This window comes from Pygocentrus nattereri, chromosome 15 (assembly GCF_015220715.1).
Source record: "Pygocentrus nattereri isolate fPygNat1 chromosome 15, fPygNat1.pri, whole genome shotgun sequence".
In the NCBI taxonomy this organism is placed as follows: domain Eukaryota; kingdom Metazoa; phylum Chordata; class Actinopteri; order Characiformes; family Serrasalmidae; genus Pygocentrus; species Pygocentrus nattereri.
Window position 1 is genome coordinate 3,603,658 of NC_051225.1, and position 18,352 is coordinate 3,622,009.

An 18,352-nucleotide genomic window follows, 5' to 3' on the forward strand; every position below is an offset into this window, starting at 1 on the left:
TGCATTCCACTCTGCCATTAGACTGGTTCCTTAATGACAGGCGGGCCGTGTAGAGTTACCACACTGCTTTCCTGTAAGCTGAAATAAAGAGGATCAGGTACAACGAGCTGTTCAAGCCAACACAGGCTTATGCAATCTAGTTCATCAACTCATGTTCTGCTGTTCTGCTGTTCTGCTGTTGTCTGTTCCACTGACTTGTCACGCCAGTCTGTGGGCTTCAACTCCACTGCAGGAGTAGTAGATGGAGTCACAGTCATAGTAGAGTCACAGTGCTGTCGCCTTTGCAGCCATGACCAGGTAACGGCGCACTTGTCTAAAACGAATTTGAGATGAACTGCAGTGTGAGTTTTTTTTTCCCCCTGCTATTTCTGGCTCAAACTCAGAGCAAGTGGGTGATGGGTTGAAGGCTGAGCGTTCACAGAAAACAGCAGCATGACTCAAGTTGTACAGCAGGCCCTCTGACCATATCGCCTGGAGGCTTTAGTACGTCTGGGGAAAGCATGTGGTTTTGGGGGCTGTCCAAAGAGTTTATCAGAAGCACTTATGGAGAACCGCTTGTTTGGTGTTAGCTTTTGTTTTTACCCGTTGATGGTAGAACAGAAAGTTCTAGGCTTGCAGGAAGCGCATCTTTAACTTCTAAGAGTGTGACAATCTAGTCAGCCCACGGTTCCGTTTGATTCACCTTCAGGCTCGTGATATTTTGGACGAAATTTGAATGATAATAATCATGGTGCTGCACAACTAGAGCTGGGAGGCAGGTTAGTACATGTCTAGGGACAACTTGTTAAACTTTTGGGGTGGAAATCCGCCTCAAACAAGTGTCCCCTGTAAAACCTGCCCCAATATTCCCCTAGTTTGTGGTCTTTTAATGTCCAGGTTAAACAATAGCACAAGCGAGGTAGCACACGATTGTCATTACCTAACAAAACCTTTTATTTCTACCACTTGACATGCTAACTTATGTTGCATAGATGGGCCAACGAGAGCCTTGTTCTCTGTGAGGCAATGACCCCATTTACACCGGGTCATGTGACTAGTATCTGGATTGTATCCTGAAAAGATTTTAGCCATATGCATTAGTCAAATGCGTCTCCAGTTAGCCGGACTGAAATCCGATTGCTGAATTTGCAAATCCCCTCGTTTTTTGGAAGCCGTATTCTGAGAGCTGTTTAGATTTTGTTTGGATGTTCCATGGTTCCTGTATTTCATCTACATTTGGCACAGCACCATCTGTCTATATTACTATTACGCATTTTATTTTGTTTGGTCGCCAACCATGCATGTCCTCCATGATTATCTTCCACACAGACGTGGATTACATGCCCAGTGACGTCCTGCGTGAGTTTTGGTTGTACTGGGAGGGGTTTAATGGTCTATTCTGTCCTGAAGAGACGGTTGTGTTTACACTGCTATAACATGGCTCAAATATGTCTCAGTCCACCTCCTGAAGCGGTTTGAGCAGATTTGTTTTAAAAGTGTTTTGGCTGCATTTACACTTGCATTTTTATGTGGTTTGGCCTCATCCAGATATAATCCTGATACTCAAGCTGCAAAAAATGACCAGGTGTAAATGGGATCAATGTTGACTAACTCACCAACGCCCCCTCCTTTGAGCTCTGTTCTTCGTATTGGATTGATTGTCATTTTGTTCCCACCCTAATAGATTTACTTTCCCATCCACATTTAGCCAAAAAATTCTCATGGTTGTCCCTTAAACATTCCTGTTAAAAGTGCCTTTTCAATATAATCACCTTATTCCGGATAAACTTTAAATTGAGATAAATATCGCCTATAATCATGTTGCGCAACTTACTAATGATGCTAGACCTGGGAGGCAGGTAGTCTCATGGGGTCAAACATGAGCTCATAACGAGAATGTCTGGGGGCAGCAATTACAATTGTACCTCTGAAGTTGTGTCATTTTGTAGTCAGTGTCTTGCCCATATTCCTGTCATTCCATGCCATTTTCACATGCTGTTGTTGGTACAGTGTAGTGGGTAACACCTCTGCCTTCTATGCTATAGATTGGGATTTAATCCCCACCTGGGTAAGCACCCTACACTATACCAATAAGAGTCCTTGGGCAAGACTCCTAACACTACCTGTGTTTTTAAAAAAAATCTAATTGTATGTTGCTCTGGATAAGAGCCTCTGCCAAACAAAATGTTCCAAGCCTGATGTTTTGCCTGATGCCATACAGACCTTTTACCTCAAATTGGCACCAGATCCTCTGAATTGCGAGATCATCATAGTCACGTACACAAGGAACTGACATTAACCTTTCCATAATACCGCAAACCAGCAAACTTTGTTAAATGTTCAGTTGCTTTGGCAGTTTTGGGCTACAGTCTGAGTATCTGGTTTTGGTAGATAATAGTATTGAAGTTTAATAGTATTTTAGCATATTTTCATGCAACATCACATCTGGACATCTGAGTGGATCAGCAGGGGGACCAGCACGGTTACCACAATGGTTATGTTCTTATTAATGTAAAGTTTTTAATAACATTTTTTAACACTTGACTGTTGACTGGCATGGTAGGTGGGTAGCGCTGTTGCCTCACAGCAAGCAAGGCCTGGCTTTGATTCCCTGGCCTGGTAACCAGGGGACTTTCTATGTGGAGTTTGCATGTTGCATGTTCTACTTGTGTCTGTGTGGGTTTCCTCCAGGAGCTCCAGCTCCCTCCACAGTCCAAAGACTTGCACATGCTAAATTGCCCCTGTGTGTGAAGGTATACGTCTGTGTGTCTGCCCTGTGATGATCTGGCAACCTGTCCAGGGTGTTTCCTGGGGCTCAAGCAACTCCCGCGAGCCAGGGGGATAAGCAAGTCAGATGACAAGAGAGTAAGTTTCTATGTTTCTATTATTGTGGTCACAAATTCTTAGTTTGACCCACAAGATTCGTTGGCTTGGTGGCCTGAGTGGCCAGTGCAAAATATTACACTTGTCTACCGCTGGTTAAACCGCTTCTAAATGCATATTTATATGGAAAATCGCATTTCCGTGTGTCTTTAATGGGATAAAAGTATTCAAGAGATGTACTTGACTTTTTCTCCTTTTGTTTTTCTCAAGAGTAATCAGCAGTAGACGGTGATTGAAATGTCAAGAGGCTGTGGAAAAGTGTTGGGTAGGGATTAAGGGAAATGAGAAATCGTTTCTGAACTGAAACTGAAAACAACCAGGAGAGAGCTTTAAAAAAAAAAAAAAAAAAAGAAACCACAAAAGCCTATTGTTGCATAAGATCCCTCCTCTTTTTTTGGTACGGCTATTGGACTCCATGGATATAATTTCGATGACATAACTGTGCTGCTACAACACAAGAAAAATTTAAGATAGGGAAACAATAAACATGGAATATGGAGTGATACAATATTGAGTTGCCATGCATTTTCAGACTTTTTTTGGAGCATCTATGCATGTGCTATCCCATAGAGGAAGAGGAGTGTGTACTACCCCCCCCCCCCACCGCCCTCCCCCCGGCGTTCCCCCTCTCAAATCCTAGCTTTAATTGTGGCGTACTAAGCTAGGGACCGGAGTAATCAGATCAGAGATGAGAGCTGCAGGCACACACAGAGACAGAGCGCCAACGCTGGATTTAAAAAAAAAAGCCCTGATTGAAGTCGACTAGTCCCCGCTAGTGAGTAAGTGAGAGAGAAAGGGAGAGAGGGTGAGAGGAACAGCCGTGAGAAGGAGTGGGAGGAAGAAAGCACCAGAAAAGGGAGACAGTGCAGTGTAAGAGGGGGAGCGAGAGAGAGAGAGAGAGAGAGAGAGAGAGAGAGGGAGGAGGGGCGAGAGGCAAGCGATGAAGAGACAGGAAACGTGCAACAGCCACTGAAAACTGGAAAGGCAGGAAGAGTGAAGGAAGGAGAGGAAAACGGGGGCCCTCGGCCAAGCGCGGGGGCAATGGGCGAGGAGGAAAAGCACATGTGCTTCTGCAGGAGGAGGGAGGGAGGGAGGGAGGGAGGCCGGCAAGGATCCAGCAGGAGAGAAAAACATAGGGATAACATCAGAAACAAGGAGTGACAGGAAACAGAGAGGGAGAGGGGTGGCGGAGGGGGGCCTGCGCAGCGCAAAACTCCAGGGAAAAAAGTTTTAGGGTTCGGGCATTTACGAGAAAGACGTCCAGAAGGAGTGGCCAAGGTTGGACGCAAGGACAGGATCTGTTTGGGAGCATCGGTCTGAACCCACTTGTCTGCTTCCATCAGGCTCTGGGGAGCATTTTGCCCCCCCCCGTTCTGGCTCGACAATGGTCTACAGAAGTGGACCAAGATGGACCACCCTGCAAAGACTGGAAAAGGACCTGCCGATTAGTTTTGAACAGGACAGCAATGGAATGAGCTCCCACAGATCTAAGCAGACCCTCTGCAATGGATACAGCCACCATTCCAGCTTATCCCTTGCCACTCTGGAGTGCCACGCACAGCTAGTTACGGCTGGCCAAAGCTATCAGACTGGGTCCAGCACTATGAGGTGGGGCAAGTGTCAGAAGGCACAACACAACAGCGCCTCTGTGAGGGACTGCTTGAAAGAATGCAGCTTTGTGGCCAACCTACGCCAGACCCAGACACCCCTCCCTTCGAGGAAATGTGCTCTGGAGTTGCCGACACAGTTCATAGGTCAAAGAAACTGTGGAGCGCCTGTTTGTGTGGTGGACCAACAATCTGGCTCTGTTAGTGAGTCGCAGCCTTCTGGGCAGACTGAGGCAAACCAGCACACCTTTGACAAACGCTGCAGACTGAAATCAAACTGTCACAGCAACCTAGAACCCACCTGTGCGGGCAGCATTAAAAAGAAGCCGATGGGACATGTAGCGGAAGACGATGATGGGCCCAGATCCACGCAAGTTATCTTCTCTACAGAAGTTCCGCAAGACGCCACTCTTGAGCGCCTTAAAGGCAGGTGTGATTTGGCGGAAGGGTATGACTCAAAGAACCGGTCCGATGCCATGGGAGAGGGCCTGAGTGGAGAAACATACATTTTCACTTCAAAGAAAACACAGAGGGTTCTGCAGGACCAGATTCGCAGAGTGGTTGTAAACCTGGAGGAAGTTCTGCAAGGCTTGAAGGGCATCCATCTAGAGATGAAGGAGGTAAAAGGTTTCATTTCAGGCCTAGAATCTTCTTATTGCTTCTGGGGATCCGTAGCACAGTACAGTTTTGACTATTCCCTGCCCCAGATCACCTGGTTCAGATCATCAAGTGATTATTTGAGCCCTTTATGAGCTGGACCAGGTAGGGAACAGTTAAAACTGAGGGTCCCCAGGAACATGATTGGGCAAGAACAGCGTATGAAGTACTAACACGTTTCTCATTAGTTACTAGATCAGAGGTGTCTGTAGATTTGCAGCCACAGCTGTGCACATCTTTATTTCGGCCACGTAAAGTAAAAGAACATCTTTTTGCCAAAATAACCCACTAATGGAACAGCTACTGTGGCTGACATAAAACCTGGTAACAAATGCAAACAGAGGAGCATGATCTGCTCCATTTCCCCAAACGAATGGCACGCTTTTTTAGGGATGCTAGGCTGCACCTTTTTAGTGTCCCCTCAGCTGGCTGGAGTGGATAGAGTGGGGCAGCTGGAAGGCAGGACAGCTGCCTATTTTTAGTTCCACGCTGCTGCGTCCTAATCTCATTTGCACAAAAGCATCCCATCGGCGTCCTTGATGTTGTCTGCGTCCATGTGGCACCCTGATTGTTTTGTTGTGAAACTGGGAACGGGTTCAGGGCTGCGGGCTAATACAAACACGAGCGGGTAGGTGGCGTTACGGTTGAGTGATGCTGCAATGTTTCGTCTTTCTCTCAAACCCAGGTGGTCCAACAGATTGACGTGCTGACCTCCAACATTGACCTGGGAGAGGAGGATACAGAAGACACTTGTGGAGGCTCCAGCAGGAGTGCACCTGCATCAGAAGAGCCGTCGAAGAAGATCCGCTCCATCAGGGACAACTCTGGACGCCCCGACAGTCCGTCTCGTAATCCGTCAACAGTGCCAAGGGCCTACAAAAGGTGCCAGGCATCTGAAAAAGACCAGCATGAGCGTAAAAACACTCGTTTGCCCCCACCTGCATACCCAACTGCTGCAAACAGTTTAGCGCCAACATCAATTCTGGGAGAGCAAGAATGTACAGGAGCCAAATCGGAGGCCGCTAAAGGGCCTAGGAGCCAGAAGAAGCCCCCTCCTTATCCGTTCAGCAGCAGAGCTGGGAGGGCAGCTAAAGGGAAAGATGCAGACCTGAAAACTCCCCCTTACTCGGGCAGGCGAAAACTGCTTTCCACCACCGTGTAAGGGGGGCCGCTGCTTCAGGGCAGCCAGCTAGCAGAAGATTACTCACCAGCTTTGGAAGAAGCCGGTATCCAAGGTGACAGGCGCTGTTAAGTAAGTATGGTCTAAGGAGCACTGTAGACTGATTCAGCTCCTCACTATTCAAACACAACTCATTCTTGAGTGCAGCATGTATGTTAAATACGGACCATGGTGTGTTGCAAACCACTTACTGCAGGAGGGAGAAAACGCCAAAGTTAGAAGTGGAGGCATGAGGCTAGATAGCGATTACTCACAACCTTAGAGAAAGCACATCTGGAGCAGGACACAGTCATTACTGTTGCAATCTCCATAAAAGGGGATTTTATATTACGTTGAAGCAACATTCAGCTGTCCAGATGCAAGCAAAGTCGTTCAGGGAGGTGATTGGTTGAGAAACAATTGGTTAAGACAGTGGTGGTGATGGGAACCAGGGGTCAAAATGTCTACAATGCAAATATAGCCAATGTACTTGTTATGCAATAAGGCCAGTGAAACTATGTGTCTTCTGAGTTTGTACTGTCAAATTAATGTTTTTAAAGGCAAATCTGAAAAAGTAAAGTTGCTATTAGGGGACTATTTTGCCTCACAAACACTGCATGTACTCTTCTATGTTCAGAAAAATAGGTTAAGGCCAAAGTCTTATGTTACAACCATTGTAAAACACTGTCTTGGGTAGGTTTTGGAGGCATTCAATGCTTCAGACATCTGGTGCCAATCACCACCACTGTGAACAATTCTGACTCAGTAAGTTTCTCTATGATAAAGCATTTCACATCAAACCACTGTAAATGGCTTTGTTTACATCTCGACCTTTTAATTATGTAGAACCTTTGAAAAATCGTTACAATTTGCCCTTTAGAGGGTTTTGTTTCTTCTGCTGTCACCACTGTCGTCACTCACTGTAATTTATTTTCATTGATTACCTTTCGCCTGTTCAAACAAATTCCCAGCATTTTTGGCAACTGCTAGATGCTTATTGTATACCGAGTGTGTCCCTCTAGTGGCGAGAAGGGCTCATTGCATTCACTGCAGTGCATTTCAAGAAAAGGGGGCATGAAATCAGACGACAGTGGTTTCAGTGACTGGCTGTCCACTCTAAAGTTCCTGATAGTCTTCACTCTGAATCACTCGGTCATTATAAAGCAGACCTACTGAAGTATATCGAGCAGCTTGTTTTAGGTTTAAATACGGCTTGAGATGAACTGGTTAAGGAGAACTCGATTTTTCAAAAATTCTACGTAATTAAATGGTTTCGATTTGTGGTTTGGTGTGAAATTCTAGAGAAAATTGCCAACTCAGAATTGTTCACAGTGGTGGTGATACGAACCAGACGTCTGAAATGGTAAGCTATATGGGGCAGTCGTGGGCTGGAGGTTAGGGAACCAGCCTCGTGACCGGAAGGTCACCGCTTCGATCCCCAGAGCCGACAGCACATGACTGAGGTGTCCTTGAGCAAGACACCTAACCCCCAACTGCTCCCCGGGCGCTGCGGATTGGGCTGCCCACCGCTCCGGGCAAGTGTGCTCACTGCCCCCTAGTGTGTGTGTGCTCACTAGTGTGTATGTGGTGTTTCACTTCACGGATGGGTTAAATGCGGAGGTGACGTTTCCCTGTCGTGGGACTAACAAGGGTCTCTTAATCTTAATATGCTGCCTGATGTCCGACGTTCATGGTGGAGGGATACATCCGGGGGCATTGTAAAGGCAAAATAGATTCATGGCTATTTTACCACCTTCAACTCGTATAGGTTCACTGGTGGTTCTGGATGGTACATAAAATGGTTGTATTTGTGTTGTAGTTCCCATCACCCTGGTTCCTATCACCACCACTGTGCGGAGATCTGAGTCAGTAGGTTTCTACAATTTCACGTCAAACTGCTCTGAACGACCGTTTACATCTTATTATTTAGAAGCTTAGAAAAACTGGCGGAATTCCCCTTTAACATCTGGAGGGAAACCCAGATGGCACGGCTTTGGCTCGTAGCCACAGTAAAGAAAATGTTGTTTTGTAAGGAACAGTTATTTGTACAGACTTTTTTGCTGAAGTGAGTGAAAAACTCACACAGTCAGCGCTACAGCATTCTGAAGTGCTAACGTGGCCTACGACGACAGAATGCTAATAGTTTGCACGGTTCTCCTTCTGGATGTTAATTGGCTGCTGCCGGCGTTCACTGCTCATCAACAGCATTAGCATTTTCACCCAGACCATTCCTTTACCTTTCCCAGACCACTGTGTCAATTACAAAGAGGATGAAAATGGCTCTCGCTGATAAAAAGCTGAATTTATTTATTAAAATCTCAATACACAGTTCATTAGAGACTCAGGATGTAAAAATAGCTGTTTAGGTAAAGTCCTGGTGGGAAACATTGTTATGTTTTAAATCCCCAGGCAGTCTAGGATGACCAGACACGCTGAGGAGGAACTGACCAGGAACAGAGGACATCTATACAAAGCCCGACGGTATGTATTATACATGATACTGAAACATAATCCTCAATGTCCTACACCACTGAGCTCTTGGGCATGTAATGGCAATGCTAGACCGAAACCTTAAACTGGAAACCAGTGCTAGAGGGCTAAAATGTTGGTTTAGGTTGGGAAAAGAAGCTGAAACAAAAGATCCTTACACCCATCACCTGCTTTTAAGACAGCTTTGTGGAAAAAGTGTACCTTCTTAAAGGGCCCATATCATAGAAAACCATATTTCCTTCTGAAGTTTGAAGTAATATGTAAATAGTTTCAAAATGTACTATTCACTACCCAGTTCATATGGTCTGCACATGGAAAATAAACTTCAAAAGCATTAAGATCTGAACGAACTGCATCCGTGATGTCATAAAAACCAGCTCGTTTACATACATCCACCTATTCGGCCTGCAACAGTTCACAGTTCCGCCCGCCCATTCACAATGAGTGCTTTTTGAATGAGGCCCAATACAGGACAGCCAATCAGAACAAAGCTCATCTACCTGAAATCTGTTTTAAAGGCGCAGTAACAAAAAAAACAGGCTGTCCTGTAAAGAATAGGTGGGAAATGGTCATGTAAAAATGAATTATGGGCATTTTTGGCACACAAAAAGACACAAGTTACCAAAATACAAAAGAAAAAAAATTTATGATATGAGCCCTTTAATGTACAGAAAGTACCCCAAACGAAAGTATTCTTAGACGGCTATCCAGGTCTCTTTTCTGGGCTCCTTTAACCCTGTCAATCATGTTTATTCCAGGAGACGTAAAGCAATTTCTATGGATACAAGTCTCTGATAAGAAGTCTCTGATTCGTTGTCCGTTCATCTCTTTCGTTTCCATTGCTCAGATGTCATAGAAGACAGTTTGGTGATGGAGCTTTAAGAACTTTCTGGAGACTCATCCATCCTCTTTACCCCCCCCCCCCCCCCCACTGTGTGTTAGGGTGGGCATCTCCGAGCCAGACGGATCAGAGCTCGTCATGGCGCGTCCGTCCAATGATGGTCAGCTTTGAGAGTTCGGCGTGGAATTTACCATCGTTATGGGTCACTGGAAGAGGAAGGAGAATCGACAAAATGTGAGGAAGCACATGAATGTGACTCAGAAACAGCAGGTGACGAGACAGAAGACTGTACGACTGCTTCTCGGAAAAAAGGAGAAAAAACAAAAAAGGACTGCTGTTCCCCTTCAGCACAATCGTACTGTGAGCTTTACGTGATAAGAAGGTGGGAAATAAAGGGAACTGTGTCGGTACGTTTTTTCTGCAGTGAAGGTGCCTCACCTGTAGAGTCACCTACTGTGTACTCCTCATTCTTCAGAGCAACATCCTTTTGACCTCCAACAGCCGCCTGGGACTGAGAGAGAGAGGTGGAGAGAGAGAGAGAGAGAGAGAGAGAGAAATGATTGATGCCAGACAACAAGAAAGCAGTGAAGCAAAGAGGGAGAAATACCACAAACACCCGAGAAAATGAATAGCGTCTGTGGAGCTCTTATTATTTCAGATACATTCTATCTGAAGTCGTCCCCCCACCCCCCCATTACACAGGGGTCTGCCACAAAAAAAAAAAAATACCACTGTAAGTTGCCTGCAATGATTTTGATGAGGACATGCTCTGCAATACCTCCCAAGAAGACCCAGCATGCGGTTCAGCTTTTGATCTAACAAAGGTTCATGTTTCAAATTAAGTTTCCATCATCAAATGTACCAGACAGGTTTAACACATCGCTGTTGTCGGAAGAAAACCTCGTATCTCCAAAATGGTAACTTCACAACAGAAGGAAAAAACCTACTTTCCTTTTAATGTAAGTCAATGGAACCAGACGTCTTTCCAGCTCATTTTGAGCCGAAGCTTTTGGTCCATTCGTCATGGAATTTACACACAATGTAAAGGGTAACAGGAATTTTCTAATTATGTGAAAAACTAAAAATCGACAAAAAAAATGGAGATACGAGGTTTTCGTCCGACAGCGGCGATATGATGATTTCACCACTTATGATGTCTTTCGGCAATTATGATGTACACGGCAAAATGGTACAGCAAAAATTTTGTTGCTCGGTATTGAGTCAGTTGTCAATAGAGATGCATCCGTATGGGAATCGTGGGCTGATGCCAATATCTGTTACTTAACACACACATACAGGGCTATGCAAAAGTTATAAGCACCTGAAAAAACTGCTACTTACCGGAAAAAAAGCTATTTATCAGGGCAGTATGTGTTAATTTGCTCAAAAAACACATATTAGAATAAACAATATCAATGCTATAATTTATGATTTCATGTATGCTGTTGTGTTTGTGTAAAGCTGCACTATGTAAGATTGGGGGATTTGGAGACCTCTCTGGTGGAAATGTGTAATTGCACACAATGTGCAGATGAATCTGATGACTGAAAGAGAAGTCACAGAATCAAAACTTGGTGAAGGCCGCATCTCATGTGCGTGATTTGTCCACTATTGTCATCATATTTTCAACAGTATAATGTCAATCTTGAGATGATTTGAGACCTAAACCCCAAGCCGGACCTTATTTGTGAGCCTGCGTGTGACATTAATACGCAAAGACGCACAACACAGTGTGAAAAACTCCTGACCCGACACCTTCGACTTATAAATGATGATTTCAGGCTTTACAGGGCGACTCAGCAGCGCCCATTCACCATAATTTAGCCTGTTTTTATTCACCCTATCTACTAATGATACTTTCCAAAGGTTTGTAGTAGTGCAGTTTTATTTATAGTTATCATCCAATAACTGGTTTGGCAAATAAACTTTTGTTACTGTTTGTTTACAGTGAGTGTGTTTAGTTGTATTTATTCCAATGTAATATAAATACAATACAATTTTGGCTTGGTGCCAATTACATGAGCACAGTACTAATCAATCAACGCTGATACACGCACATTCATAAAAAAGCAGAAACTCGGATTAGAGCCGTCTGAATTAGCACTACAGATAAATATAACCTTTTTATTTTTGTAGGGTTACAAATGCAGTAAAATGAATAAAATGCATATATTTTAGCACAGTAACCCAACACTGTGGAGTACAATTAATACACGATTAAATTTTGGTTTAATGATTGTTCCAATCCAAGCATTGGTCAAACGACAACACACTAACATGTATTCCTAACTGTCTAATACATTTATGAAGCAACCAGACATGTGGTTCTTGTAAGAGTCGACGACATGGCAAAAAAATCAAACTAGCTGACGACGGGTTCACGATTTTCAGTTTTTCTGATGCATGAAAAGACAAAAATAAACCAGTAGTGCCACCTCTTAAAAAAAATACTATCAAAATATTTTAAAAACTGCCTTGATTTCAATTAAACAGGCCTAATTATGCTCTCTGTGTAAGGTAAGGTTCGGTTTTGTTCAGTCTGATGTCATCGGCAGCGTATTGTGTCATCATTTATCACGACAACATTTATATGAATGATGTTTACCGTCCTATTGGATAGTATAGGCTTGGAAAGGCTGGTGAGAAATGCACTGCTTCTTGACTGAAGTACACAGGATGAGTGATACTCACATATGCACTGGCGTACTCAATCTTAGCTCCTTTAATCTCTGCTTTGAACTGCGTGAAAAACAAGTAGGATTTCCCTTGGGGCCTTTCATTAAAAGGGAGTGAGAGAGAAAGAAAAAAAAAATCAATATGATTCCCTTCATCTCAAGATGCATGGCAACAAATGAAAACAAAGACAGAATCAAGACATTATAATGCATTTTACTCCATTACATCGTTTCCAAACAGCCTAGCACAAACCGCTGCATGGTTTAAAGGAGTAGTGAACGCTTGTAACAGTGAATGAACACACAGAGCCACACACACACACACACACGTGTGTATACATGCACTATATTGCCAAAAGTATTCGCTCGTCTGGCTTCACACGCATATGAACTTCAGTGACGTCCCATTCTTAATCCATAGGGTTTAATAAGATGTCGGCCCACCCTTTGCAGCTATAACAAGGGTTAGGAGGGTGTTTATTGTGTTTGTCGTGAGCTGGAGGTGAGGACACTGGCCCTGTGACCAGAAGGTTGCCGGTTCGATCCCCAGTGCCGACACTCCATGACTGAGGTGTCCTTGAGCAAGACACCTAACCCCCAATTGCTCCTTGGGCGCCGTGGATAGGGCTGCCCACCGCTCCGGGCAAGTGTGCTCACTGCCCCCTAGAGTGTGTGTATTCTCTAGTGTTTCACTTCACGGATGGGTTAAATGCAGACGTGGAAATTCCCCGTCTGTGGGATTAAAGAAGTATCACTTAACTTATGGGAATTTTTGACCGTTCTTCCAGAAGTGCATTTGTGAGGTCAGACACTGATGTTGGACGAGAAGGCCTGGCTCACAGTCTCCACTCTGATTCATCCCAAAGGGGTTCTATGGGGTTGAGGTCAGGACTCTGTGCAGGCCAGTCAAGTTCTACCACACCAAACTGGCTCATCCAGGTCTTTATGGACCTGCTTTGTGCACTGGTGTGCAGTCATGTTGGAACAGGAAGGGGCCGTCCCCAAACTGGTCCCACAAAGTTGGGAGCATGAAATTGTCCAAAATCTCTTGGTGCTGAAGCTTTAAGAGCTCCTTTCACTGGAACTAAGGGGCCGAGCCCAAATCCTGAAAAACAACCCCACACCATGATCCCACCTCCAACAAAATTTACACTTGGCACAATGCAGTCAGACAAGTACCGTCTCCTGGCAACTGCCAAACCCAGACTTGTCCAACAGGTTGCCAGACGGAGAAGCGTGATTGGTCACTCCAGAGAACACGTCTCCACTGCTCTAGAGTCCAGTGGCGGCGTTTTACTCCACTGCATTCCACGCTTTGCACTGCGCTTGGTGATGTAAGGCTTGGATGCAGCTGCTCGGCCATGGAAACCCATTCCATGAAGCTCTCTACGCTGTTCTTGAGCTGATCTGAAGGCCACATGAAGTTTGGAGGTCTGTAGTGATTGACTCTGCAGAAAGTCGGTGACCTCTGCGCTCTATGCCCCTCTGCATCCGCTGACCGCTCTGTCATTTTACGTGGCCGACCACTTTGTGGCTGAGTTGCTGTTGTTCCCAATCGCTTCCACTTTGTTATAATCCCACTGACAGTTGACTGTGGAATATTTAGTAGTGAGGAAATTTCACGACTGGACTTGTTGCACAGGTGGCGTCCGATCACGGTACCACGCTGGAACTCACTGAGCTCCTGAGAGCGACCCATTCTTTCACTAATGTCTGTAGAAGCAGTCTGCAGGCCTAGGGGCTCGGCTTTATACACCTGTGGCCATGGAAGTGACTGGAACACCTGAATTCAATGATTTGGATGGGTGAGTGAACACTTCTGGCAATATAGTGTATGTCGGAAGAAAACCTCGTATCTCCATTTTTGTCGTTTTGAAAATGCCTGTTGCCCTTTACATTTTTTTTTTTCCGACAACAGTGATAGCGTTAATCTAATGTGTAAGGCCTTCAGTTCAGCTGCTTAAGCCCGAACCTTGGCTGTATCTACCAAGACACCACAAAAAAAAAAGAAAAGAAAAAAAAAGATAATTTTCCATTTGCCGTTTCAAGAATTTAACCTTTTCTTTCCAACCAAAACTTAATGAAATAAGGGTATCACTCCAGTACAGCTTAAATACAACATGCATGAAGGCTATCATTTATTTTATATCACAGAACTCGTCAGGCCTTCTTTGAAGGTCCTGAGGGTTCCACTCTGCTGTGACCTTGGGCACTGAATATTAAGCAGTCTGAGGTAACTTGGCTGCAGTGACTGCTGAAGTGCCACACAGGGATTTATTACGCCTACCTCCATACGGAGCAGGAGAAGAGCTTGTCATCATCACTCAGACCCACACTCATCTGCCACTGCTGCGGGAAAAACACACACAGACAAATACTCAGACACCATCAGAATCCAGCTTCACATTAGAGAATCCCCCCAAACCCAGAGAGAGACAACAGCCAGACGGTTTTATAACTGATGAGTAATATTCCTGAATCACAGTGTATGAGAAGCAGTTAAAGGAGAATCCCACCGATTTTTTGAAATTTCTGCAGGACATGTGGACAAAGTAATTCACAGCGGTTTGATGTGAAGTGGCTCATTGTAGAGAAACGTACCACCTTGGACTTCTCTACAGCGATGGTGATAGGAGCCAGGGGTTGCCATGTGGACAGCAAATATAGACATTTTGCTAGAAAAAAAACACTAAAATAGTGGAAAATCTAAAAGAAAAAGCGCTCTGAGGACCATTTTGCCTCACAACACCTGGCATGCATCCCTCCACCACGGTTTTTAAAAAATACAGACGCAGACCTTCTCGTAAAACGACCGCGCCAGGCACGTTTATCTCATGTCTTCACTTTCTGCGATGGAGCTTTTAGAGGCATTTAAAGGCTTGAGACGTCTGGTTCCTATCAATTCTGACTGGGGTAAACGGCACATCTCACAAGAGACCACTCTGAATGACTTTGATGTCATCTTAATGACTTCATTTGGCAGAAATGTTGATGGAATTCTCCTTTAAGTGCGAACATTAACGTGCAGATCACCGATTGTTGTAACTGATTTTGATTTCTTTGCAGAGAAACTGGCCAATGGCTCGTTTTAAAGGTGTTGAATGCACACGGCATTTACGGCTCAGTTCTGATGTATGGACTGGGGAGTGAATGGTACGTTTTTAAACTTTAACCTTGTTTATATACACATCAAGATTTTTTCCCCCAAAAAAAGTAGGGAAATTTGAGATTTCCAGGTTATGGGACCTTAAACTTCTACCAAGTACTGAGATATACAGATGTTACTGTGTCATCTTAATCAGAGCAGTTCACAGGCCAAACATTTACATCATGATAATGACACATCAGTCTCACCTCGTTGGTACCTCCTTGCGAAGCATAGGTGAAGATGCATTCATAGTCTTTCTGGAAAATAAATGTCACCTGTGTTTAATGTCTGTTATGAACAATGCATACTTATTATGCTTTTATTTATATTCAACTTTTTTCAGAAGTTATTAATAACGTCATTATCATTCATAAAAGTAATAAGCTTGGCTGTAAAGTCAGTACAGCCTATATTGTTGCACTAATAGAGACACATGGCGTATTTAGTTCTGTTACATTATGAAACTGAATTCAAATGTGTTTATGTTCTGTCGTTCCCTCAAGGCCTGCAGTGTGAAAAGCCCTTTGTCCATTCATTTGGTTCCTCCCTGTCGAAGCTGCACCGCTAGGTGGCGTCACTGCCCCATTATTAATGAACAACCATCAACCAACAGTTGCCAAGTGGCACAGTATGTGAACGAATCGGTTCTTTCGAATCGATTCTTTTGGTCAAATCTAAACCAAGTCCCAACTCAATCAAGATTTGTTGTAGCAATATTTACTCTGTTACTGCTCAAAAGTTTTAATATAATTTTAGTTTTGTGTTTTTTTTATATATAATTTGAAAAACAAATTATTCACGCAAAACTATAACCAAAAATACCACACTGAGTTCTATTTAGAACCATTTCAAGCTTAAATGATTCTTCGCATGGTGAAATGGCTCCTCAGATTGATGGAGAATGTGTTGTGTATGGTTCTAAACAGAACCTTTTTGAAAACGGTTCTATATAGCATCAAAAATGGGTCATTAAAAAAAGGGTTATATACCATATACAGCACAATGTCCATCAGTCTGAAGAACAATTTCACCATGCAAAGAACCATTTAAGCATGAAATGGATCGACACAGAACTCAAGGTTCTAAACAGAACTATTGCTTTTACTGAAGAACCCTTTAGGGATCATCTTTTTATGAGCGCACATTCCCCATCTGACTTTATTGCTGAGCATAAAAGACAACAGACGCCGAGTTGAACACTATTGTACATGTAGTCGATGAGTAAAGATGACATTTCTGACCTCTGTGGTCATTTGACTCACTTACTGGACCAAACTCACTGTATATGAATGAGAATGAAGCTGACTCGTCCTATGACACAGTGAACGGATCATTTGAATGTTTGAATCGTTAAAACGAAGCATTCGGAGGAATCGGTTCGGTAAACTGAGCGAGTTACTGAGGCTCCGCCCCTAAACCAATCAGGAGCTGACTTGTGGACGTCCAGCACTGGCGATGTTTAAAAGACCCCAAATTCATTACACCAAGTTTATTATTATTATTATTATTATTAATTATTTATTAATAATAATAATACCATATTTAAAAAAACAACTATAGTACAAAGTATACCTAGTACACTTGGCTATTTACACCTCAATGGTTCTTTATGTAGAACCATGAACACTAAAAGAACCATTTCAGGCTTAAATGGTTCTTCAGACTGATGAATGTGTTGCATACTTCTGAAAATGGCTCTATAAAGAACCAGTAAGGGTTCTGTTATTGTTTATGGTAACTACGTCGACACTTTGGTGCTCTATAGAAACATACACAGCCCGTTCTCCGCCAATCTGAAGAACCACGGTTCTACATAGAACTCAAGGTTCTCGACAGAGCCATTCCCTTTACTAGAGAACAACTGAAGACATATAGAGTGCAGGTTGTCGGAGTTCATGTGTGGCTCCTGGACTGGACCGTCCAGCTGAAACTCGAGCAACCTGGCTAGTTAGCTAGGCTAACTCAACGGCTATAATCATAAACAACGATATCACAACAATTCTATAATAAAAGTCCCCATTCTGCTCATTTTGAATCGCAAGCATAATAAGACACTCGATAAAAAAATGAAGCTGGAATCTGCGGAAGGCGCTCGTTTCCTTGAACGCAAGCGCTGACAGCGAACTTACTAATTTCTCAGAGAAAGTGTGCACCACGCCTCCCGGCTTCACGTTAAACTCCACTGTTTTAGCCGAGTCACTAGAGGCGCCGACAAACGCCAGCAAGGACACTAAAACGAGCAGCTTCTGATAAACTGAAAAGGCTGAGCTGCCACCCGGATTCATGCTGTGACCGAAAGCCATGGCGATAATATGAAACCAGGACGCTAAGCTAACCTGGTGTCTCTTTTTTTGAATGAGAAGTGAGCGGCGGTACGTCCTATTTCAACGCACTACTCCCTACTCCCTACTCCCTAAGCCCTTCAGTCATAAGTTAAGTGATACTTATTAGTCCCTCAACAAAGTGAAGCACCACACACACACACACACACACACACACACAAGGGGACAGTGAGCACACTGTGAGCGGTGGGCAGCCCTATCCACAGCACCCAGGGAGCAGTAGGGGATTAGGTGTCTTGCCCAAGGGCACCTCAGTCACTTACTGTCGGCTCTGGGGATCGAACTTTCTGGTCACAGGGCCAGCTCCCTAACCTCCAGCCCATGACTGCCCGATGTAGAAGACGGTTGAAATTATACGGAGCCCCGCTGGTGACATCCTGTATAAATAAAATATAACATGCAGCCACGCCTTATTAACGTGTGGGAACGAGATCCTAATCCACGACTTAAGTCGTGGCCATGACTTAGTAAGGCGTGGGAACGAGATCAATGCTTACTAAGCCGTGGCCACGTGTTAGTATCTCGTTCCCATGCTTTACTAACTCCTGGCCACGGCTTAATCATTTCATTC

The 18,352-nt window shown here is 44.1% G+C and overlaps 2 protein-coding genes across 2 annotated transcripts; one reads left to right on the forward strand and one right to left on the reverse strand.

Moving 5' to 3' along the window:
* The first annotated feature begins 4,037 nt into the window (after positions 1–4,037).
* On the forward strand, positions 4,038–10,362 carry LOC108430238. Its single transcript, XM_017702588.2, has 4 exons — positions 4,038–5,089; positions 5,812–6,378; positions 8,695–8,766; positions 9,718–10,362. The coding sequence occupies exons 1-2, from the start codon at positions 4,247–4,249 to the stop codon at positions 6,286–6,288; spliced, it is 1,320 nt and encodes a 439-aa protein (XP_017558077.1). The 5' UTR covers positions 4,038–4,246; the 3' UTR covers positions 6,289–6,378; positions 8,695–8,766; positions 9,718–10,362.
* mydgf (myeloid-derived growth factor) lies at positions 8,567–17,781 on the reverse strand. The gene is made up of 6 exons (XM_017702589.2): positions 17,569–17,781; positions 15,646–15,696; positions 14,579–14,640; positions 12,308–12,389; positions 10,055–10,127; positions 8,567–9,822 (listed from the first exon to the last, which is right to left on the reverse strand). Exons 1-6 carry the CDS (start codon positions 17,740–17,742, stop codon positions 9,743–9,745), a joined length of 522 nt encoding a protein of 173 aa, XP_017558078.1. The 5' UTR covers positions 17,743–17,781; the 3' UTR covers positions 8,567–9,742.
* Positions 17,782–18,352: the final 571 nt, after the last annotated feature.